Raw genomic sequence first — 24,367 nt, 5'->3', positions numbered from 1 at the left:
TCTTTACATGTCTGGACTAAAGCTATTGCATTCACAATCTCTTGATTTTTTTTTTTTTTGCAATGCTTGTGACAAATCGTTTGTAACTCCTAATATGGATTTCATAAAAAAGAGGAGGAATACAAACTCAAAAGATTGTAAATCTTTTAATAACCTTTTTGCTTCACCAGCACTATCATTGTAGCAATCTTTAACAATCATGTCAAGCACGTCCACCACATATGAGAACATTGTAATCAAACTAATCTAAGCACCATAATGTGAATTCTACCGTGTATCCTCATCACGTTTGAGACTAGTTTCTTGATTTAACCCTTGCCCCGTTTCAGGACAATCATTTTCAATAGCTTTAATGAGATTTTCTTGTTGTTTCTCTCTAAGTGCATCACAACGCTTGCATGACTTTTTCTTTGCTACGGTAACAAGAGCTAATTGTAGTTGATGAGCAAAATAATGAACATAGAATGCACAACTTTCTTCATCTAATTTTTTTTTAAGGCCATTGAACTCACCTCTCATATTCCTTGCCCCATCATTACCTTGACCTCGTAGGTTGGAGTAGCTCAAATCATGTAGTTTCAAGAACTCATCAATGGACTCCTTTAGTTTACTTAAAGTTGTTTCAGTAACATGTTGGACTCCTACGAACCTTTCAATTACTTGACCTTTGTTGTCCACATAACGCAAAATCACCGCCATTTGCTCCTTTGTTGAAATATCACGTGATTCATCTACCATTATAGAAAAGAATTTACTCTCTTTCCCTTCTTTCATAATAGCCTTAATAGTTTCGAAGGCACATGAGTTGACAATATCTTTTTGAATTGAAGGAGCTATTAGCTTGAGATTTCTCGGAGCATTTTTCAACACAACTTCCTTTATTTTCTCATCATGATCCACAAGGAATTGCAAGAGCTCTAAATAATTCCCCCTATTATTTGAAGTGTCACTTTTATCGTGGCCACGAAAAGGAAGGCCTTGTCGCAACAAGAACTTAGTGCAATCTATTGATGGATTCAAGCAAAGATGATATTTCATACACTCTTCTTCTGACTGCTTGATCACAACTGCTTCAATATGTGCCTTTTGGTTCATTTGATAACTAGCTGCTTCTCTAGCTTTATTGTGGAAATTACCAATAGGACCAACAAGTTTGTCAAAACATTTTCTTGCATTCTTCCATTTCTTAAAGCCTACCCCAGTGAAGGCATCGCTTCCTAATTGTGAAAAGTTGATTTTAAAGAGATAGCAATGAAGACAAAATGCCGCATCTTTAGATATACCACACTCCAACCAATCATATTCTTCAAACCACGAAACAACAAATAGTCGCTTTTTCTTTGCATGCAAAGTGTATGGGAACTCATACTTTGTAGGCCTACAAGGTCCCATTTGCAAATATGCTCTTCGGATCTCATCTTGAATATTAGAAGGATAATCCTTCATTCGAATTCTTTTTCCCGGGTCTCTCTCAAGATTATTAAAATCAATGTCACACTCATTTTGTCTTGAACTCGAAATACTCGAACAAGTAGATGGTGCTATTGCCTTTGGCTTGAAAAATCTTTCCATATTTCTTATTTCTAAACTACACATTTAACCAAAAACACAAAACATATACCAATCAACCAATAAACAAAAATTCCATCTAAATTTCAATGATAAAATGAGTATACAAACATAAAACATATCTACAATCATATCAATAATAGACTAAAAATCTCCACCAATATCTAATATAATTTAATTGAGATTAGATTAGAATACTAAAAAACGTACTTAAATTTGGAACCAAACAGTGGTGGCTTGGAGAATTGAAACAAACAAGTGGAGGTATGATATTGGAGTAATGTAATTATAATATGGGATTGGGTGGGATTAGAAATTTAGAGGTTTGGGTGAATATAAGAAAGATGGGGGATTAGGGGGAAAAGCAGAGGAACGGGGAAAGGAAAAGCGAAAGGGACTCTCGGGATTGGAAAGATGGCCCATGTGGGGCTAGGCCTTAAAAAAGAATATGGAATCATGTTGTAAACGGTGGAGACAAACGTAGGCTTAAAAAAAAAAAACAAATTGGCCTGCATTTTGGACCAATTTTTTTAAAAAGCCCTGTTTTCTTTCTTCTCCGTTGCAAGTTGTAACCTGCAGCTCTGTCTGCATAGACCTCATATTCGAGTACGATTGGTCCTCTAAAAATTTTCAAGCAGCATTTTGGGATCGCCGAGGGTTCTGGGACCTTCCAGGTCCCTCTGTAGATTCGTCTCTGGTGGGGATCCCTCTCATGCTCTCCTCCCCCTCCTCCTCCACCACACTCCACCCTAATCTCTGCTGCCTCCACCACTTTCTCTTCCACTTCAGTGCACAGATCAGACACCGCTGGTGTCGACGACCGGTTTGAAATAGGAAAAATGGGATTTACAAAATTTCTTTGCGATGGTTCCTCCTCCATCTTTAATTATTCAATTGTCTATTGCATTTTTGTGTATTTTTTTTATTCTCTAACTGTATTCCTGGTTTTATTTTCTAGGGTTTATCAAAAATTTCTCAATTCACAAAAAGGCTGTGGATTAAGGAGGTATATGCATGGTAGCTAATGATACTTTTAGAATTTTTGAATTGCCAACTTTAACGACACTGATACCGTCCCCAACTTTACCACATGCCCAATCCATCAGGTGTGGGGTTTTACCACAAACACCTTGATAATAGTTAGAGTGGGGTAATCATATTTAAACCCCTTGGTTTTCTTTCCCACCACCGATGTGGGACTTTAACACTCCCCCTCACGTGTAACCTCATTTAGTGGTTCACATGTGGAGATCCACATCGGTAATTGAAACTCAGAGGTCAACTCATGTTAGGCCCACTTGTTTTCAATTGGAACTCAACGGTCGTCTCTATATTAAGAGCTCAGACTTGTTTCCTTCCCGGTGGTGACAAGCTCATTGGCTTGCACACAAGCTCGTTGGCTTGCACGGGCCCGCAACCGTGGGCTCTGATACCATGATGAATGTAATACCCTAGAAAATTTAAAATATATGAAAATGTAGAAAATTTATCAATAAGTGGAAATGCCCCTCGTATATTAAACGTAATTTTATGAGGATGTATTTTATCTTCGTATATTTTATTATATTTATTGACATATATGGATGGAGTTCGATCCTACGAGTGTGTAGGCGAAACCGTTCGTGAAACGAAGAAATTAGAGATGTTTTCGTTATTGGAAAAAAAAAATAAAAGAAATGGGGTTGGAAGTTGCCAGGTGGCAGTAAGAGAGAGGGAAAATGAGGGATGCAGGAGAGAAAAGGAGGAGGGGAGAGGACCAATGCGTAGAGAAAGAAGGGAGAGAAAAGAGGGAGGTGAGGGAGCAACGAATCCTTTTAGATCCGTGCAACCAACCCGACCTAGTTCCTTGACCCGGTCTTATCTTCTCCGTCCGACCTCCGTTCGAGGTGGTTCAGGTGTCTTGATAGGAGCATATTTAGGCGACTTAGTTAGCTTGTTTTCTTGCATTTATGTTGTTAGTTCTTAGTTATTTTAGTATTTTAAGCTATTTTCATGTATTTGTAGGTCCAAAAGGCTAAGGAGGCAAGAAAGTGCATTTTAGAGCATTTTGGAGCAGTTTTGGGCTTGGAATGGATATCACATGCTTGGAGCAAGGGAGATGGACGAAATTGAAGACCTAAAGGTGCTAGGATTCCTAATTGAAGATGGATTCCTAGAAGAATGAGGATTCCTACTTACACAAGGATTCCTACAAAAAGAAAGAATGTTAAGCTAAGGTTTCCTACTTTGGTTTTAACCTTCCCTAAACCTAAAAGTCCCTAAGTTCCAGCAACAAAGAAGACTCCTAATCATATTAAGACACTAAATAAGAACTTCTAGAAGTCCTAAACCCCTTGCCGCACCTCCTTTGTCCCTTTCTCTTCCTTGTCGTGCAAGGGTGAGCCTTTCTTTCCTATTTCCTGCACCAAATCACATTCCCTTTTTAACTAAAAGCCTTGCCGCATATCTCCTTACTCTTTCCTTTGATTTCTGATTTTGTTTTCCTTTTTCTAGTAGTTTTAACTTAATTTCTGTTAACCTAAATAAGTTAGGGTTTTGATTTCCTAAAACCTTAAATACTTCCCTTTGCCGCACAAAAATACATCATTCTTCCCATCCATTCTCCAATACACACATCCAGCCGCACCCTTCATACAGTTCTACGAATTCATTCATTCTCTGCTGCACCCATACACTCTCATCACCCATCACTCATCCACCACCACAATTCACCATAAAAATCATCAACCATACCTTGTGCCGTAGCAAAGAAGAAGAATGAGAGCCCTTGGACGTGCTTGCCATTCAAGTTAGAGTTGCTGGAATGTTTTTAGGTGTAATCTTTCTTTTGTTTTCAATGTTTAAGTTCAATAATCTTTGTTTTGCGAGTATGAGGAACTAAACCCCTCTTAGCTAGGGGGAATTTTGAAACCATGACTATACTTGCAATATGATTTGATTACATCCAATTGTAATTTCATAAATTGTGAATTCAATTTACTTATCTGTTTGAATTAAAACTTGTTTGTGTATGTGGGTTGAGAGTGCACACTTAATTTTCATGCATAAATCTGATGCTTGGATATAAGGGAGTTTCACCTAATCGTTATGAATTTATATTCATAAGTAGTGGAGGTTGCTAGTCACAATCGTGTTAAGTAAATTCCTAGCATAAGTATCATGCGATTTCATAGTTACGAATGCCTTGTCAATACTTATGATTTTCATATAACTTAATGACCTTTGATTGTATCTCTATTATGCGCTTTCATGTAGGGAACTTTTGAAGAATAATTTGATTGCGATGAGCTATTTCCGTCCAATTCAATGACATAAGGAAAATCTGAGGGTTAATTTAAGCGTACCTACTTAATCTGGGGTGTTGAGATTTATGGTTTATTGAAAGAAACAACTGGAAATCGATTTGTATGCAAGTGTATCATGTGTGGAGAAGAACCCTCTAGCTAGCCCACCATCCATCCAATTTACCCAATTTCATCCAAACTTTGTTTTAGTTTACAGTCTGTTTGTTTTACTTTCAAATTCGTCAAAACCAAATCCCCCTTTACTTTGTTGAGTCATATTAGTTAGAAACTATTTTAGTTTGTGTTTTTAAGTGTTTTGAGTCAAGGTAAAACCAATTTTCGTCCAAATTCACTCTTAGTGTTTGTTTTGAGTCAATTAGCTTGTTTTGTGCTGTTTTGAGTCATTTGAGTTGTTTTAGTGTATTAGAGTCTAGTTTTGCATTCTTTGAATCTAGTTTAGTGTTCCAAACTTAGTTTTACGTTTTCAAGTTAGTTTCAAGTGTTTTAGCAATCCCTCCTAATCCCCGGCCTAGAATGATCCCTACTTACATATATACTACAATTGTCAACAAGAGGGTTTAATTTGTGTGCTTATATATTTCGCATCATGTCTATGGAAAGCTCTCGTCGAGCCCAATGTCTTTGTGTATTATATTTCTAGATTTCTAACCCAAATTCACAAATCAAAGCCACAAAACCCACGGGTGTCCAAGTGGTTTTATCCTTTTTTCAGAGAATCCGACAACGATTGTCGTCGATGACCATCACCAAAAGACTCCTCTCAACCCCAGGGACAAGGCCCAAGCCTTGGATGAGGCGTCAGAGTTCGTTTTGGTGGCGAATCGACAACTACCCAAATTGAGGGTTCAGGCAATTTGAGGGGTTTTCCGGCCACTTCTCAGCCGAATTGGACTTCGGCCCGGTATGAAAGTTGTTCTTCTCATTGAACTCTACAACCCTGTAAAATTTGGTAATTTTTTAAGTTCGTCGGAATTTGGAGTTTCCGTTCGCAGGAAACAGCCACGCGCGGCGCCGCGTGGACAGTGAGCTAACGCTGCCTTTCTAAGCTAATTTTGATATTTTGAATCTATATTTGATATGAAATTGGTGTGAATTACTTGAAACATAAGAAAATGAGACCTAGGGTATCCAAATTCACTTCCCTTAATATGTTATGCTCAAGTAGTTCCCCAATATTGATGATCGATTTTCCCTAAATTATTGAACGGCCATGGCATTTGGTTGATTTTGGAAATGAGTTAGAAATTGAATTTGTGAACTACGAATGGCTTGATCCTTCATAGGGTACGTAGGCAGTCTAATGCGAAGGTTAGATGCAGCCGTAAAATAACCCAAATTTATTATTGTACTTGATTTCTTTAAGGAAAGAAATTTATAATGGTTAATAGCGTAGAGATTAACCATGACTTTATTTTGGCCTATCACCGAATTTAGCTTCCAAATAAAAATTTTGGATCATTACAATGAAGTTTATGGATTAAATGTTTAATTTTTTATTTTAGTTTTGAAGTATGAAAAAGAGAGAGGAAAACTTGGAGCTCTCTGGAAAAGGAAAGCTTTCTGTTTATATTGATGATTGCGGCTGCTTTATTCATTGCAGAGCATAAAACCAACATTCCTTTTTCATTCCTTTAGGCACTAAATCCAATCTTAACCTTACATAGTACGTCATCAATATGATGATGACACATGGCTATTACAAGGACATATAAGACCTACAAAAGTACATGGATCCAGACCCTACACTTGTCATATATATAAGACAATACAAAGACAGTTAAGGAAATGAAAACAACTTAACTATCAACATTCCCTCTTAAGTTGTTTACTGATTTCACACTAAGGAAATCTCTGAGAAAACAAAAACGAGCTTTAGGAAGAGCGTTAGTGAAAATATCAACAAGCTAGTGTAAACTAGTCTAGCAGACCAAACTTGTCTAGCAGAGACAGAGCATATTTCTTTTGCCCAATGAAGATCCCTTTTTCACTTTGCAGAATCCCCATGCCAAGAAAATGGTGCAGCAGTCCAAATCTGTCATTTCATACATGTTCATCATATCAAACTTGAATTCTAACATCAATTCTTCACTGCTGCTTGTGTAAACTATATCATCCACATAGATTGAGATGATTATAGTTTCAATACCATTTCTTACCTTAACATAAAATATAGGTTCACTGGGGCTCCTCTCAAATCCACATAAGATGAGGTATGCATCAATTTCTTCATAACAGGCCCTTGGTGACTGTTTCAGGCCATATAATGCCTTCCTTAACTTATAAACCTTTTCTTTTGCATTCTGAATTACAAAACCTTCAGGTTGGTCTACATAGACCTCATTATGTAGAGTTCCATTTAAGAAGGCAGATTTCACAACAAGTTGGAACAATCTCCAATCTTTTTGGGCTACAAGAGCTATTAGCGTCCTGATAGTATTCATCCTTGCTACAGAAGCGTAAGTCTCATTGAAATCCACTTCGGGCTTTTGAGAATATCCCTTAGCAACTAGTCTTGCCTTGTGTTTTTGTATAGAACCATTAAGATTGAGTTTGGTTTTATATACCCATTTAACTCTAATGACCGGCTTGGATGTAGGTCTATCTACCAACTCCCAAATTTCATTTTTTTTTCTATCATGGAGATCTCATTATCCATAGTTGCCTGCCATGCTTTATCTTTTGCAGCTTCTTGATAATTTTCTGGTTCTATGATGCATATGTTGCACCTTGCATGTATATTAGTCAAGCTTCTTAGCCTAACCGGTGTAGAGGTAGGAGTTGATGAATTCTGGACCCCTGAGCTGAATCTTGTGTTCCAATAGTGTCCTCACTTTGCATTTGATCTGAAGTAGGTGTTAATTCCACTTGCTCAGTGATTCTATCATTGATCTCAACATTCAGTGGAACTGAAATAGGCATTTCCCTTTGTGTTTCCCCATTCCAAGCTGAGTTCTCATAAAAAATGACACTCCTAGACAATATTACTTTCTTGGAATGCAGGTCATACACTCTATACCCTTTCTCACATTTCCCATACCTAATGAAGATTCCCTTAGTTGCAGATTCCTCCAATTTGTGCCTCAATTGACTTGGCACGTGATAGTAGCATATAGAACCAAAGACCCTCAAGTGCTTGACTCCTGGCTTCCTGCCACTAAAGGCTTCAAAAGGTGTTACTTTATGAAGTGATCTGGTAGGACATTAATTAAGAATGTAGACTGCAGTTGTTACTGCTTCACCTCAGAAATTATATGGTAAATGTTTCTCATGAATCATAGCCTTTGTTATCCCAACAATTGTCTTATTATTCCTCTCAGCCACTCCATTTTGTTGAAGGGAATATGCAATTGTGAGTTGTCTTTCCAAACCAACATCTTCACAAAATTTCAAAAACTTAGTGGAGGTGTATTATCCCCATTTATCACTCCTCAACTTCTAGATTTTGAATCCACTTTGTAGTTTTACCATGGCTTTAAACTTCTTCAAGATATTGAAAACTTCATATTTCAGATTCATCGAGTATACCCAGCACATCCTGGTGCAATCATCAATAAAGGTTAGGAAGTATTTGTTCCCTGATATGGTAGAGACTTGCATTGGTCCACATGCATCAGTATGGATCAATTCTAGAGGTACAATGGCTCTCCATGCTTTCTCTTTGTCAAATGCCTCTCTGTGAGCTTTACCCATAACACACCCTTCACAGACTTTGGATGTATCTTTTATCTCATGTAGCCCATAAACCATTTCCTTTTGTTGCAGAGATTTTAGACTTTGGAAATCTAGATGCCCAAATCTCATATGCCAGTTCTAGGTGGTTTATTCAACAGTTGCTCTTTTAGCTACTTCATTTCCATATTCAAGTGTCATAGGGAAACACTTATTGCTAGTCATTTGCACCTTTGCCAATAGGTTCTCAAAGGTTCTGTCATCAAAGATATACATTATATAATCCCCAAATACCAAGAAGTACCCATGTTCAACCATTTGGCCTACACTTAAGAGGTTTTCATCTAGTCCTGGCACTAGCATGACCTTTTTTATGTATCTTTTTCCTTGTATGGTATCAATAACCAATGTTCCCTTTCCAACAGCTTGAACTAGGTCACCAGTACCCATTTTAACTTCGGCTATCACGTTCTGTTCACTTCAATCAAGAGGGATTCATGGCCAGTCATATGATTGTTACATGCACTATCCATATACCATACACTAGAATTTTTCACCACAGAGGTTGAGTGACATGCACAAAACATAGTTCCCTCTTCCTCTACTTCATTTGCGTAATTTGCTGCATGACAATTTTGCTTTTGTAGTCATTTGCCAAGTGACCAAATCTGTCACATTTATGGCACTTGGGTTTTTCCTTAAACCAACAGGTTCCATAATGCAATTTGTTGCAGTGAACACATGAAGTCTTTGTTCCTTCACCTTGATTATCTTTCTTTGCGACATTTGCAGGTTTTACATCCATTTTCTTGCCCTTGTTTTTCCAGTTGTTCTTGAATTTTGAGCTACCCCCATATGAGGAACTTGATCCTTCTTTAGGATTGATACTCAGGGATGAAAAAGCCTTCTCTGAACCATAGTCAGCATGCCTTTGTAGTCTTTGTTCATGTGACTTCAAGGAACCCATAACATCTTGCACACCAATTGTATCTGTATCTTTGGTTTCCTCTATAAGTTCTGCAATCGAGTCATAACTCCTAGGTATACTAATCAAAAGCTTTTGCACAGTTCTTTGATTAAAAAGTTCTTCCCCATATGACCTCATTTGATTTACAAGCTCAAACAGTTTAGATACATACATAGATAAAGATTCATCATTCTTCATTCTAAGATGTTCAAAATCCATCATAAGCCATTGCAATTTCACAGATCTTACTTTCTTATCACCAATGAATTTTGATTTTAGAATATCCTAAACAGCTTTGGAGGTTACCTGTTGAGCTATGTGAGGAAAAATATCATCCGAGACTGCATTTTGAATTAGTCCCAGTGCTTTTGCATCTTTAGTGACGTTGTCCTTTAATGCTAGTTTTTTAGCTGTTGTAAGGTCATTCTCAACCTTCTCATCCATCTCAGGTCCTACATACCCTTTTTCAACTAGTTTCCAGAGATCCTGCGAGATGAAGATCGTACGCAGCTTGATCATCCAGAAATCGTAGTTACTTCTATTGAAAATGGGAGCTCGTAGCTCACCACCACCTCCTTCGGCCATCTGAGACTGAACCTTCAGAGATTAGGGTATTTTGTTGATTTTCCCTTTTCTCTGCTTCGCGAATTCACAACGCTTAGATTCAGATTCGAACCTGTGCTCTAGATACCATGTTAGAATTTTTAGATTGTCGGGCCGCCCCACTCTAATGACACCGATACTATCCCTAACTTTACCACTTGTCCAATCCGTCAAGTGTGGGGTTTTACCACAAAATGCCTCAATATTAGTTAGAGTGGAGTAATCATATTTAAACCCCTTAGTTTCCTTTCCCACCACTGATGTGGGACTTTAACAGATACTGGTTGTTCAAGAAAATGAGTTTTCCTATTGAATTTTAGTTTCACCGATTTTGGATGGTATGGAACTCCATTCGAGCGAAAGACAAGAACCAGAGAATCATGGCAACGGAAACTAACCTTTGACGGAGAATTTTTTTTTGTTGGCGTCGATGTCTTCTAATTCATTCTTAATTACAACACAATCGGAGTCATTGTCCTCGTCATCCAGTTTGGGTTTAATCTTAACACAGTCGGCTTCGACGGTGTCTGATTCGTACACTGAAGTGGAAGGGAATGTGGTGGAGGCGGCAAAGATTAGAGTGGAGTGTGGTGGATGAGGAAGGGAGGAGAGCATGGGATGGAGGTGGGGATGGAGGAGGAGAAGGAATGAAATGATGGTTTTGGGAAAAGAGATGATGCCTGGAATGGATTGGGAGAAGGGAGAGAGAGAATTGAATTGGGAGAGAATTTTAACTTTTTAAATATTTAATTAATTTTTTAATGTAGTTGGTGGATCGATCTTCTATCTGCCATATCAACAATTAACAGACCAATTGACAAATTTTTTAACGGAGGTCTAACATTGCAATGAATTCGTAAGTTGAGGTATGACATTGCAATATTTAAAAAATGAGGTATGAAATTGTGGTTCGACTCATAGTTGAGGTAGTTAACACATTTAAGGTAGAAGAACAAATTGAAATATGAATCAGGAGTAGCAAAAAGTAGAAAAAATATTTAATCTTGAAATTGAGTAAAAGATAAAGTTATAAATAAGGAATAACATTTCACAATTTGATAAAATGGTAAATAAAAGTTAGTCTGGATAATCAGTTAAGAAACCTAACTCAACAAAGTGGACACAATCTAATAGTAAGTCACAAAATAAGACTTATATCAAGTTTTTTGAAAAAGTAATTTTTTACTCCAATTCTTAAGTAGAATACTAAAGGGCCAAAGGTTCTAAGGATTTCCCAGATTGAGGGTTTGTCTAAAGATCACTTAGTATTAATATTATGGTTTAGTGGTATTCCTCTTCACTTGTAAGTGAGATGTCTTAGGTTCGATACTTGCCAAAGGCTAATTTGAACCACATTATTACTAGCCTATTATGAGGCATATTTCACCTTTTTCTCCTTAAACCCACTCTAACCCTGGGCTAAAACCTATAATTCCCCTTCCCCCCTCCCCCAAAAATCCAACCCAACCCATGGCCTAAAACTAACCTAAAACCTAAAACTCATCTCGGGACCAAATACCGGCCCAAGTTTAGGCCACAAATTGGAGTGGACCCTAGCCGATGCGAGTGTACCACGGGCTGTGAAGCCCAAACGCCAACCCGACTCGCCCCAACGCGCTAGATGCCAGCCCAGCGGGACCCTATCCACGTGGGCGTGTCCCCTGGCTGTCACATCATGTCAGTAGCCGTTGGGCTACTGTTTTCGATCCAACGACTAATTTCAAAAGGGCCTTTGGCTAATCCAATGGTCCACGTTCAATTTTTTTAATTATATTTATATAATTATTGAATCCAACGGCTTAGATCGAATATAATCAAATCTAACGGTAAAAAAAAAAATCTAACGGTCCAAATTTAAATCTAACGGCTAAAATAATTTAAAAAAATTATTTAACTCAAAATTCACCTAAAAACTCTATAAATACCTATGTATTTGTTCAAACATCCACACAAAACTCACTTTCTCCTACAATTCTTCCAATTTTTCTTTCTACCATTTCTTCTCATTTCCAAAATTTTCAAGATGGCAAAACAGCATGTTAGAGGTTGTAATTGGACCTTTGACGAAGATATTGCTTTATGTTTGGCATGGATTTCTATTAGTGAAGATGGTGCCGTCGGAACGAATCAAAATAGAAAGGTTTTATAGGGTAAAATCGTTCTCCAACGCCGATTTAAGGGAAGCTGGTGGTGTTTATGATGAGAAAAACTTTTGACGAAGGTAGACCAACTAGGATAAATACCATCAGTTAGGTACTAACCTAGCTCATACTTACCTTGTACTGAAATTCTGGTGCCCATCCATTGACAACATCATCGAACAGAGGTGAAGACCAAAGAACGTTGATATCGTTGTTTATCCAAGAGATCCGAAGCATGCATGCCAAATCCATGTGTCTTACGCCACAGCCTCGAGCACGATGGTTGGCTTGTTATAACGACCCTTGAATTGGCCAGCCTAATCAGTATTGGATATAGATGACATGTACACTTGTGCCACATCATCATGTGCCACATCATTAGAGGCTTATAGTATAAGCTAAGCGGTTGTAAACAGAATGTATAAAATGGGTTTTTCCCTCTCTTGTATTATGATTGCTTTCATTGAGAAAAACAAGTTATCTTCTTCTTCTGATAATTTTCATTTTTCTTTTGCAATATTGATCTTAGGGTTAATATGGTATCAAAGAGCCAGTCTGCTTGCGCAATGGGTTCTTGGTGAAGTTCTATTTCCGCTGTGTTCTTCTTTGAGGTTTGGTGGTTTCTCTCCTCGTCTTCAGTTTTCTAGTAAATTGAAAATTTTGGGAATTTTTTTCCTGGATCTTGTTTCTTTGTTCAAGATTATAGTAGTAGCTTATCTGAATTCAAGGTTGTTGCCCAGACAGCTTGATTGATTAGATCATTTTAGATTGTGTACTATTGAAGCATTCTTGAAGGCCGATGCCAATTTACATGATTTCTGTAATGAATTACGGTCAATAACCAGTTGTTCATCTAGTATTGTTAATTGATTGTTCTAATTTGTGAATTTTTGGACTCGAATTTTGAGTTTTTACATCTGGGTTTTTCGCCTAAGTCAGTGATTTTTCTGATTATATCTTCTTGGATTGTGGCTGTGATTCTTGATTGAAATTGTTGTTGTGGAATCATGTCTGAATCAGTGAAGCTTGAAAACCTTTTAGGGATGTTAACAATCAAATTGAATGACGATAATTTCATTAAGTGGAACTTTCAGTTTTGCTCTATGCTTCGTGGATATGATCTTTTTGATCATTTCACTGGTGAATCTGTGTGTCCTCCTAAATATGTGCTTAATTCTGAGATGGGGGTTACTCAAGAAATCAGTACTACTTATAAAACTTGGGTTAAGACAGATATGGCTTTGCTTAGTCTTCTCATTGCTACACTCAATGATGATGTTATTAAACATGTTGGGTGTAAGACTTCTTATGAAGCTTGGACTACTTTGCAAGATCTCTATATGTTTGTTTCAAGTGCTAGTGTTAATCACTTAAAGGCAGAGTTACATACCATTTAGAAAGGTGGTGATAGTGTGGATAAATACTTGTTACGGTGAAGGTTATTAAAGACAAACTTACTGCCGCTGGTGAAAAGATCACAGATCATGATGTTGTTATAGCAACTTTGACAGGGTTACCAGTTGAGTTTGATATAATTCGAACTGTTATTCTTGCCCAAGACACACCTATTACTTTGAAAGAATTTCGAGCTCAATTGTTAGGGGCATAGAACAAATCTTGAAACTAGGATGCAATCTCTTGTTCATAGTATGGCTGCTATGTATACCAATGCTGGTTTATCTGTATCTCCTGATGTGTCTACTGCTTCTGCATCTTCTCCAATCTCAAGTGGGTCTGTTTCTTCTGCTCTATTTCCCCAAAATTTAGGTTTTGGGTTTGTTGCTCCTAGACTATCTAATATGGGCTTCTCTCAAGCTCCAGGTTTTTCACAAAATAACTCTTCTTCTTTTTCTGGTTTTCAGTCTCCTGGAAATCAGTTTAATGGACAAGGACAGAACAATTTTGGTGGTTAAGGATAGAATACTTACAATGGGCAAGGGAATTGATCTTTTGGTCATAACAATGGATATAGAGGCAAGGGTTCTGGTGGTTATAAATCCAAGTTTAATAGTTCTCGAAATGGCAACTTTTGGTCTGGCAACACATCTAATAGACAAGAGATCATTCCTGAATGTCAGATTTGTTTGAGGAAATGTCATACTGCAATTACTTGTCTATATAGATCTGATAATACTCAAGTGGTTCAAGAATGTCAAATTTGTGGTAAAAAGGGACATATTGCTGTTGATTGCAGGCATCGTGGCAATTATGCCTAACAAGGAGCGCCATTTCCTGCTTCACTCAGTGCTAATTATGTTTCTCAAGATTTTTCCTCTCAATTATGCATCTAATTCTATGTCTTATGTTTCCTTTCCTGGTAATGTTGGATTTCAAGGTTTTTCTCCTCCTCCAGAGTATTTTAGTGGCATTGCTCCTTCATTTCTACATCAAGGTTAGTCATCTACAAGTTTTCCAGATTTTTTTGAAGTTCAAGGGTCTTCTGTTTCTTCTCCTATGATTGCTTTCACTGCACAACCTTCTGCTAAGTGTGAGTCTTGGATAGTGGATACAAGTGCTTCTCATCATATGAGCCCTAATATCACACTCTTAAATTCTGCAGTTCCTTATGATGGTGATAAACAAATCATTGTTGGTAGTGGTCAAGGCTTGACTGTTCAAAATATTGGTCACGACACATTACAATCCCCTTCTCACATGTTTTATCTTTGAAATATTTTGCATGTTCCGATGTTAACAGTCAATCTTCTCTCTGTGAAACAATTGTGCAAAGATAACAATAGTTGGTTTATCTGTGATGATTTCCAATTCTTTGTGCAGGACAAGGTAACAGGGGTGATACTTTACAAAGGAAAGAGTAGCCAAAATGAGTTGTTTAAGATTCTTGTACATGTGTTTCCAACTTTACTTTCTCAAGGTGATTCTATTACTGCTGCATTCATGGGAAAAGCTGTCAAGACTTCTTTGTGGCATAATAGGTTTGGTCATCCTTCAAATGAGATTTTGGAAGCTATGCTTAGGGATTCTAATGTGTCTGTCTCTAGTGATGTCAATGCTCATGTTTGTTCACAATGTCTGAGTGGCAAAATGAGTAAACTGTCTTTTTCAGAGAAGTTAGATAGAGTTGATATTCCTTTTCATAAAGTTCATGCTAACATGTAGGGTCCTTCACCAGTTGTTTCAATTGAGGGATTCAAATACTATGTGTCTTTTGTAGATGAAGCAACAAGATTTGCATGGGTGTTTCCATTAATGAATAAATCTGAAGTTTTTGGTGCTTTTGTAAGATTATGTGCTTATGTAGACAATCAGTTTAATACAAAAATAAAGGTATTACAATTTGATGGTGGTGGTGAATTCTTAAGTAATACTTTCAAGGATTATCTTGCTACTCATGGGATATTGCATTTTATTTCATGTCCTTATACACCTCAACAAAATGGTTTGGTGGAAAGGAAACACATGCATATTGTTGAAAATGCACTGACTATGTTAAATGCTGCCAAACTACCACTTAAGTTCTGGTACCATGCAGTTGCACATGCTGTTTTCTTGATTAATAGAATGCCAGCTAGAACTTTGAGGATGCAATCACCATTTGGAAAACTGTTTGATAAGAAACCTGATTTGTCTTCCATGAAAGTGTTTGGTTATGCTATTTACCCTTATATCAGGTCTTATAATGCACACAAGCTTGAACCTAGGTAAAGTCAATGTGTTTTCTTGGGTTATTGCTTTGGTTACAAAGGGGCACTATGTTATAATCCCATTACAGATAAAATAGTAATCTCACGACATGTTATACATGATGAAGGTTGTTTTCCTTTTTATATTAGTCATTCTTCTCCAACATATACACCGTCAAATTCTGTTTCATCTTCCACTGTACCTCTAAGACCTGTTGTGGTTAATCTGATGGCTTCACATCCTAATCAAGATTTATTCTTGTTTGAGAATTTAGTTTCAAATGCATCAACGGCTAGCGGTTATTCCCAAGACTCTAGTGTGTCCAATCATGTACAGGATCCTAATCTCGATCTAGCTACTTCTAGTTTAAATGCTACTGTAGACATCGAAATTTCGGTAAATAAATGTTGACCGATAAATCAAAGTGTCAACGCTCATGTATTACATAAATTTTACACGTAGCGTGTGACTCAACGAAAATTGAAATGAGTTGGAAAAGTCATCAAATAGGACACGTGTCAACACCTGGCAGAAACGAATTATTTCATCTGGAATATTATATTCAAAGTTAGGCCTTGGAAAATTCTATAAATACAAGCCCATTTCATTCATTTAAAAAAAAAACCAAAATCATTAGGCAAAACTCTTGAAGCTCTGAAGCTCTGAAACTCCGAAGCTCTCAAGCATCCAGGTTCCCGAATAATCAAGAAAGCGTTCTTCGTTCATCGTTCATCCTAAGATCAAGCCCCAACGGCCCTTTGGATCAACAATCATCCACCAATTCAAGATCAAGCCCCGACGGCCCTTGAAGAAAGTGTTCTTCGTTCTTCGTTCTTCGTTCATTGTTCTTCCAAGATCAAGCCCCGACGGCCCTTGGATCAACCATCCACCAATTCAAGATCAAGCCCCGACGGCCCTTGAAGAAAGCACCATCGTTCATCATCCGTTCATCCAAGATCAAGCCCCAACGGCCCTTTGGATCAACAACGTCGACAAATCCACACATCCAACCGTTCTTCAAGATCAAGCCCAAAAGCCCTTGAAGATCCGTTCATCACTGTTCTTCAAGATCAAGCCCAAAATCCCTTGGAGATCCGTTCGTCACTGTTCTTCAAAGATCAAGCCCAAAAGCCCCTTTGAAGATCCGCTCAAATCCACCTTCAAGATCAAGTCCACGGCCCTTGAAGAACGTTCATCCTTAGATCAAGCCCAACGGCCCTTTGGATCAATCACACATCCACAAATACACACCTTACGAAGATCGAATCAGAGGATCAAAATAGAGAGAGATTGTAACCCAAAACTATCAAAATACAAATATTTGTTTGTGCACGTTGTTCTTGTATCTTTCGTTTCAGGAATTTTCCGTGTTCACAGCTACTCTTTCCACTCCCTCTATGTTGCATGTCTGTCACTTTCCACTTCTTCAGTATCTACTACTTCAGTACTAGCCGATGCTCTTCCGGGTATTCAAACAAGGCTTAAAACTAGAACCATCACTAGAAAGGATTACACTGCACTTGCAGTAGTTTGTCCTCAAGTTCAAACTTTGGAATTACATGATTGTACTCATTTTTCTGGAGGATTTACCGTTGTTGTTGATATTACAGATGCCTCTGAGCCTTCTAATTTCAGGGTGGCTTCTCAAATTCCTCATTGGCAACAAGCTTCCCTTACCTCCAGATAAAAATATTGTTGGTTGTAAATGGGTATATAAACTAAAGAGAAATCCTGATGGTTCTATCTCTAGACATAAAGCTAGGTTGGTTGCACATGGTTTCAGTCAAGAAAAAGGGTTGGATTACACAGAGACATTAGTCTGAATACAAGGCTTTAGCTCATGCCACAGCTGATATTGAAGGATATGGGTGTGGTTTTACATTAGCCCCCTCTTTTACATTGGGATAATCGGTCTGCTATTGCCTTAAGTCTCAATCCGGTTCAACATTCCAAGATTAAACACATCGAAACCGATCTTCATTTTGTTCAAGAAAGAGTTCAAAAATGAGATCTTCAAGTCCAGTACATTTCCACAAAGGATCAAGTGGTAGATGTGTTAACTAAAGGATTAAATGGTCCTGACTTCATCAAACATTGTACCAATCTTAAACTAGGAAATCCTAGTTACGATTAAGGGAGGATATTGGATATAGATGACATGTACACTTGTGCCACATCATTAGAGGCTTATAGTATAAGCTAAGCGGAATGTATAAAAAGAGATTTTCCCTCTCTTGTATTGTGATTGCTTTTACTGAGAAATACAAGTTATCTTCTTCTTCTTTTGATAATTTTCATTTCTTCTTCTGCAATATTGATCTTAGGGTTAATAAGCAGTAGGCCAATTCTTCCACTCTCAATGCATACAATCGAAACTTCCTATCATGTCAGGGAAGCCTCTTTTGTCTACCTTACGTAAAAGCCTCTTCAAGTCTTCACGATTTAGTTTGCGGAGATATGTGGCTCCATATATGGCTTGAATTGCCTGACAGAAGTGCTTCAGGTTCTCAATAGCAGTATTATCCACAAGTTGACAATACTCGTCAGTTGAGTCTGCAGAGCACCCATTAGCTAAAATCCGAAATGCAGAAGTGAGCTTCTGATGAGGTGATAGACTTTGTCGGCCGATGACATATATCTTCCTTGCAAAGTAGTGGTCATGATTGACAACTGCATTCAAGATGCTATCAAAAAGCTTTCTCTTCATCCGAAACCACCTTTGAAAATCATGAGCAAGAAATCTCGAACGCTTGATGAAATGATCTTTCATCATTCGGTCATGACACTCTTCTCTATCACGCTGCACAAATGAACGCCCCGTGACAAAACCACGATGGCTAGATTCAGCATAGTGCTCATATTGCATAAGCGAGTTTGCAAGTTCAACTTCTGCATTGATCATTTCTATATCCTCAATGTCAAGGCATGCTTGGTATTGTGTCATCTGCATTGCCCTGCTACGTCTTCTTCTATCACCCATTGATGAGATATTAAGGACTTTAGGAAACAAAAACACTTTGAAAGTTGAAAGATTGGTGGATTTAGAGGATGATTGAAGGTTGGAAGATTGTGTGATCAACTGATATTCAACCTGTGTTTATATAGAGGATGATTGATGAAAGTTGAAAGATTGGTAAAAGTTGAAAGTTTGGTGAACGTTGAACGATTGGTGAAAGTTGAAAGTTTGTTGAAAGTTGAACGATTGTTGAAAGTTGAAAGTTTGGTGAGTTTCATGTGTCGATTTAATGATTTATTTTTAGATTAAAATGTTCATAAAATTAAATTACGATAGTCTACATAATTTTTAATTTTTTTTAAAGTTAATTTAAGAAAAATTAGCCTAAGTTCATTCTTTAATAATCTCATGCTAAAATTTTAGGCCAGAATGATTCAAGCAGAAAAACTGTTTCTAGGTTAAAACCTAAATTTTCTGGGCTAAAAATTTTTATTTTAAGCCAAGGGTTGAAAATGGTCACCCCACGCTAGGTTACGGCATTACCGGCTTAGTCTCACAACCCTTTTATTCTTTCGAGTTCTTCCGGACTCTCTCTCTCTCTCTCGATCTGAGGAAACCTCTTTGGAAGCATTCCAGGCAAGGACTCCGAAAGAGGCAACAACAATGGCCATTCCCAGGCTCTCTCCTAATCCTTTTGTAGTTGAGGCTATTGTCGTCGTCATTTTTGGCATTTCCATCTCTGCTGTTCAGGCCAAACCCATGTCTCCCGCTCCAGCTCCCGGTCACAGCAGCAACGATGGTTAGTTCAAAATCACTTTTTCCCCATTTGTTTTTCTCTTCCTGTTTTGTCATTGTGTACTTTGGATTCAAGTTTCATGGTTGAGTGCTATGACGCACGGACACGCCAACTTAAGAGCGTATCCCGTATCAGATACGGTCTGGGATACGATACGTGCCGATACGCTCCGGATACGTATCTGAACGTATCCGTTGACCAGTGGACATCTGGATACGTCGTCGATACGCTTTTGATATGCGAATCTGACATTTTGAATACGCAACAAAAGCACCTTAACGATGAAATGATCTAACCAGAGGAGGGGGAGAGAGTGGGAGGGGCAGAGAGAGAGAGAGAGAGAGAGAGCTCTATGTAGAAGACGTATCGTATCCTAATATTTAGACAATAGCCGGATCGCTGTGTCGTATCGTGTCGTATCGCTGTTTGGCAATTGCGTTCCTGCATTCTGTTTACTAACGACATGAAGCACAGAAGTAGAATAGGAAAAATAGCACATTGTATGAAAAGAAAATCAGAAAAACATTTTACGACCTCAATAATTGTCGGTTTGTCACCCATAAAAATGGAAGGTGGGAAGGAAAGAAAAAGGAGTCATCCGTACGAGAAAGACCTCTGCCTAAGAATCTTATCAACACAAAAAGCAATCAGGCTTTCCTGTCAATTGGCTTTGCATCCTTCTGTTGCTGCCCAACTAATGAAAACTTCTTCATTTGCTGTTACGAAAAAATAATTGAAAGAAACGTCTAAGTGTTTGCATAAAAGCAGGTTTTGCATTCAGAAACTAGAATGATACATCTAGGTAAAGCCACTGACCGATTAATGCTAATAGCAACTGAATAATAATGATTGTTCATCGTCAGAAAGCATATAACAAAATCACAATATTCAATGGTTGATATCGACCTTTTTAAAAATATAAAAAAATAAAAAAATAAAAAAGTGACAAATAGTGGCTCCAATCTTCCGGAATCCGAAAAGACTCACAAAAGCATTTTAGCCTTTCCTGACCATAAGTCTGACTTTCAAACCAGTAGTGGGTTTCGAACCCAAGACCTCCAATTTTTAGTTTTAAAGAAGTCTTGTAATCCGTCATTTGCTACTGGGCTACCAGCTCGTGGTTGTTGATATTGACTTTGGAGCAGTTGCTTATTTGATATAACATCTCAACATTTTGGTACAATCTGGAAACCCAAAAGTAATCGGGAAGCTAACTAGCCCATTTTACACAGTGAATTCCAAGTTTATGCATCTAAATATCCAAAGCATACCTACTTGTCTTTTTATCCCCTCATCTTCCTGCCATAAAATGAATCGACTTGAGGCAACACTGGTGTCAAGTTCAAGAAACGATCTCTAGTTTGGATAAAAATGGCTTCCCTAAGATTAGATCCCACCAACAGTAATAAACTTCTCAGATGAGTCAGAATCCCGGTTAGGAATCAACTAATTAGGATAAGCTCGCAGGTTATTCGATTACACAGTAAAACAACCAGGACCATGAAGCAATTTGTTTGGTATTTTTTTATTACCAAAAGCAAAAACAGTTGGTAAAAGTAGCATGTAAGTTGCTTTTAAAAATTGCTACCATAAAAGCAGAGTAAAGCTTTTAATGAATATTTCTAATTTTTGTAATACACTATCCATTGGAGAGCAACCGTTACTATTAAGTTTTTTGAAAATGACATTATTTATTTTTTCAAAACACATTATCCATAAAAGAACAAAGCGACTACCACCACCTACTAGTACAAACACTAACCTTACTCCACCGCCGTAATTACCACCACCATAATTCATCGCCACCGCCACCGCCATTGCCGCCACCACCACAACCACCACTACAACTACTAGCACTAGTAGAAAAAACACTTTGCGCAACGTAGATAGCTTCGTCGCGCAAAGTGAAAAATCGTTGCCTAAAAAATAGTGCAACAAAACCTTCATCGCGAGCTAACCGTCATAGTAGGATTTGCGCGACGAAAAAGAACATACGTCGCGCAAAGTGGCTTAGGTGGCTTTGCGCGACGTAGGGACATGTGTTACACAAAGCCTCTTTGCGCAACGTAGAGATGTGCGTTGCGCAAAGTGGCTTTGGTGGCTTTGCGCGACGTAGGGACATACGTCGCGCAAAGTGGCTTAGTGGCTTTATATGATGCCTTCTTCGTTGCGCAAACCCTTTCTTTTGTTTTGGTCAAAATTTTTATTTTTTTATTTTTAATAAATATTGTAATTAAATTCTAAACAATAATTAATTAACCAAGGAAAAGTATTTAATTATAAAATATATGAAAATGCACATACAAGATGTCCGAATAAAAAAAAAAAACTACAAGTAATCTTCTAGGTTTGATACATCAGGTTATTGGAGCAGTAGATGTTCATAATGCGGGAGGCGCATTGGTCACACTCCGACGACGAGCGATCAACCGCGACATCTATACACTTTTTGAACCATAAAATTATAACATTAGAAACTAATCCTTTCTTGCATTTGAAACTAATCAATTAGCAGCCAAAGTAATAGCATATCCTTTCTTGCATTTGTTCACATATATATATATATATATATATATATATATATATATAAAGCAGCACTGCAACGGTAGAAACAATACTAATTAAAGATGGTTAACAGCCAAAAATTAGGAGCAAGAGTTCCTGTAGAACTGAAAGTAACAGCAGATAAACTTAACAGTGAAATGAAGAAGGCTGCATGCTTGTTCCAGAAATGTGCATCAGTGACGGGTTAGATGAGGGACCATGACAGGTATGACTTCTTTCTTGAGAGAGAAAAGAAGGCAAAGTTGAGCTTACCTAAAACCTTCTTCCTTTGTCCTTATAGCTCGGGCAGAGTATACAGTTGATCGAACTGCAATTGTAGAATGATTAGGAATAAGAATCAATACAAGACATAGTTGAAGAAGGATAATGAGAGAAGCAAATTATAAGTTTACACACATTCCCGAATTTTTTGGTTTACCAAATCAGAGGCTGAGACTGAGAAGATAGAAACCATGTTACCTGTACCTGGAATGAAGATTTATGCTGCCTCCTTCAAGGAACCTAAATCTGTTATGTCTTTGGCCTGTCCAACTTAGCATGTATTAGATAAATTTGTCTTACATTAGCATTTATCAAGCAATTTAGAAAGAATAGATAACGGAATCGCCTAATGTGGATTCATGACGATATAGGAAGATGTTATGTTTCTAAAACATGATCAGCAATGAATAAGATGGTGACTTTACTCTAAGATATATATACATATTGCAAGGTTTATAACTAAAAAGGCCAAAATATCTGAAGGCTCGACAAGTAATGAAAGGTGAGGTTTTCGAAAGAACATTCCTGATAAGTAGGCATAGTTTGTTAAAGTCAGACCACCCCATGATACATGAGCTGAAGAGTGTTGAATATTCGGCCAAATTCTAGGGGCCTTTATATGTAAGCCAAACAACCCATTTAAAGGGCCTTTTTATTTGGCCCATGTGGAAAGCCACGGGAGTGGCTAGGTTTTTAATTAGGGCAGCAACTGCCCTTTTGTTTCTGAGCAAGAAAATAGAAGAGCAGCAGAGCAAAACAAAAAAAAGTGCCGCAGCCCCACTTTTGGAGAGAAGAAGAAAGTGTGCCCTCTCATTGGTTAGTTATTACTCCATCAAAGTTGTATTTCTTGTATTAGATTTGAGCTTTGTATAGAGATGAAATTATTCGTTATATTTCCTTCTCTATTTGTTTATTTGGTGAGTAAGAGTTATTGGGGTTTTGAGTTGTGAGATTGTCAACACTTTGTAAACTCTCATTTGGTTGATAGTGGATTATTGGGTGAGCTCCTACTGCTCCAAGAACGCACTCCAATTACACTGACTATTAAGGAACCTCGTTAAAATCTTGGTGTCTATTATATTCTGTTTTTACATTTCATTTGATATATTTCCTGTGGGTTAGCTTGAGTTGGTTCAAATTGGTTTGGTGCTATCCTGGCACAACAATTGGTATTAGAGCACTGGTTGCCCATGGGTACCGTCTAGTTGCTAAAGATGTCAGACGAGCAAGATGAGAATCCTTTTAGAAGCAGCTCCAGATTTGCAAGAACTACAGTGCAAAATGCAAAGTTTGAAGTGGAAAAATTTGATGGCACAAACAACTTCAGGATGTGGCAATATGAGGTCAAGGATGTGTTGGCTCAACAAGATCTACTTGCCGCTTTGGGAGATAAGTCGGAAGCTATGTCAAGGTCGGAATGTGATAAATTAAATTTGTAGGCTTGCTCCACAATTCGGTTGTGCCTTGCAAAAACTCAAAAATATTTTGTAATGCAAGAGACATTGGCAAATGTGTTGTGGCAAAAATTAGAAGACAAGTACATGACAAAGAGTGCGGAGAATCGACTACACTTGAAAAAAAAAACTCTACCGCTTCCAATATAAAGAAGGTACAAAAATGGTTAGACACCTTGATGCTTTTAATAAGTTGATTGCCAATTTGATGAATTTAGATGAGGATATTAAGGATGAAGATAAGGTCTTAATATTGTTGAATTCTTTGCCGGACTCTTATGAGCATTTTGTTACCACTATTATGTATGGTAAAGAAACTATGAAATTTGAAGATGTGTTGAATGCCTTGATGAATTATGAAATGAGGCATGTTGATAAGAATCATGATAATAGCTCTGAAGCTTTATTTGTTAGAGGTAAATCATCAGAGAGAAGA

At 37.7% G+C, this 24,367-nt stretch overlaps 2 protein-coding genes and 2 long non-coding RNA genes across 4 annotated transcripts; 2 read left to right on the top strand and 2 right to left on the bottom strand.

Moving 5' to 3' along the window:
* Window positions 1-267: 267 nt before the first annotated feature.
* LOC114820911 (uncharacterized) lies at window positions 268-2,449 on the bottom strand. The gene is made up of 3 exons (XM_029092241.1): window positions 2,143-2,449; window positions 513-1,583; window positions 268-428 (listed from the first exon to the last, which is right to left on the bottom strand). The coding sequence occupies exons 1-3, from the start codon at window positions 2,447-2,449 to the stop codon at window positions 268-270; spliced, it is 1,539 nt and encodes a 512-aa protein (XP_028948074.1).
* A 10,233-nt stretch (window positions 2,450-12,682) lies between these two features.
* On the top strand, window positions 12,683-14,393 carry LOC139191439 (uncharacterized). The gene is made up of 2 exons (XR_011575496.1): window positions 12,683-12,865; window positions 14,117-14,393. It is a non-coding gene; the product is annotated as an uncharacterized lncRNA (long non-coding RNA).
* Window positions 14,394-14,429: 36 nt separating this feature from the next.
* Window positions 14,430-15,079, top strand: LOC139191438 (uncharacterized). Its single transcript, XR_011575495.1, has 2 exons — window positions 14,430-14,646; window positions 15,033-15,079. It is a non-coding gene; the product is annotated as an uncharacterized lncRNA (long non-coding RNA).
* A 3,176-nt stretch (window positions 15,080-18,255) lies between these two features.
* LOC114820909 (uncharacterized) lies at window positions 18,256-18,879 on the bottom strand. The gene has a single exon (XM_029092239.1). The coding sequence runs from the start codon at window positions 18,877-18,879 to the stop codon at window positions 18,256-18,258; it is 624 nt and encodes a 207-aa protein (XP_028948072.1).
* Window positions 18,880-24,367: the final 5,488 nt, after the last annotated feature.

Source organism: Malus domestica, chromosome 14, assembly GCF_042453785.1.
Source record: "Malus domestica chromosome 14, GDT2T_hap1".
NCBI lineage: Eukaryota > Viridiplantae > Streptophyta > Magnoliopsida > Rosales > Rosaceae > Malus > Malus domestica.
This window is presented reverse-complemented; position numbering and strand designations above follow the sequence as displayed.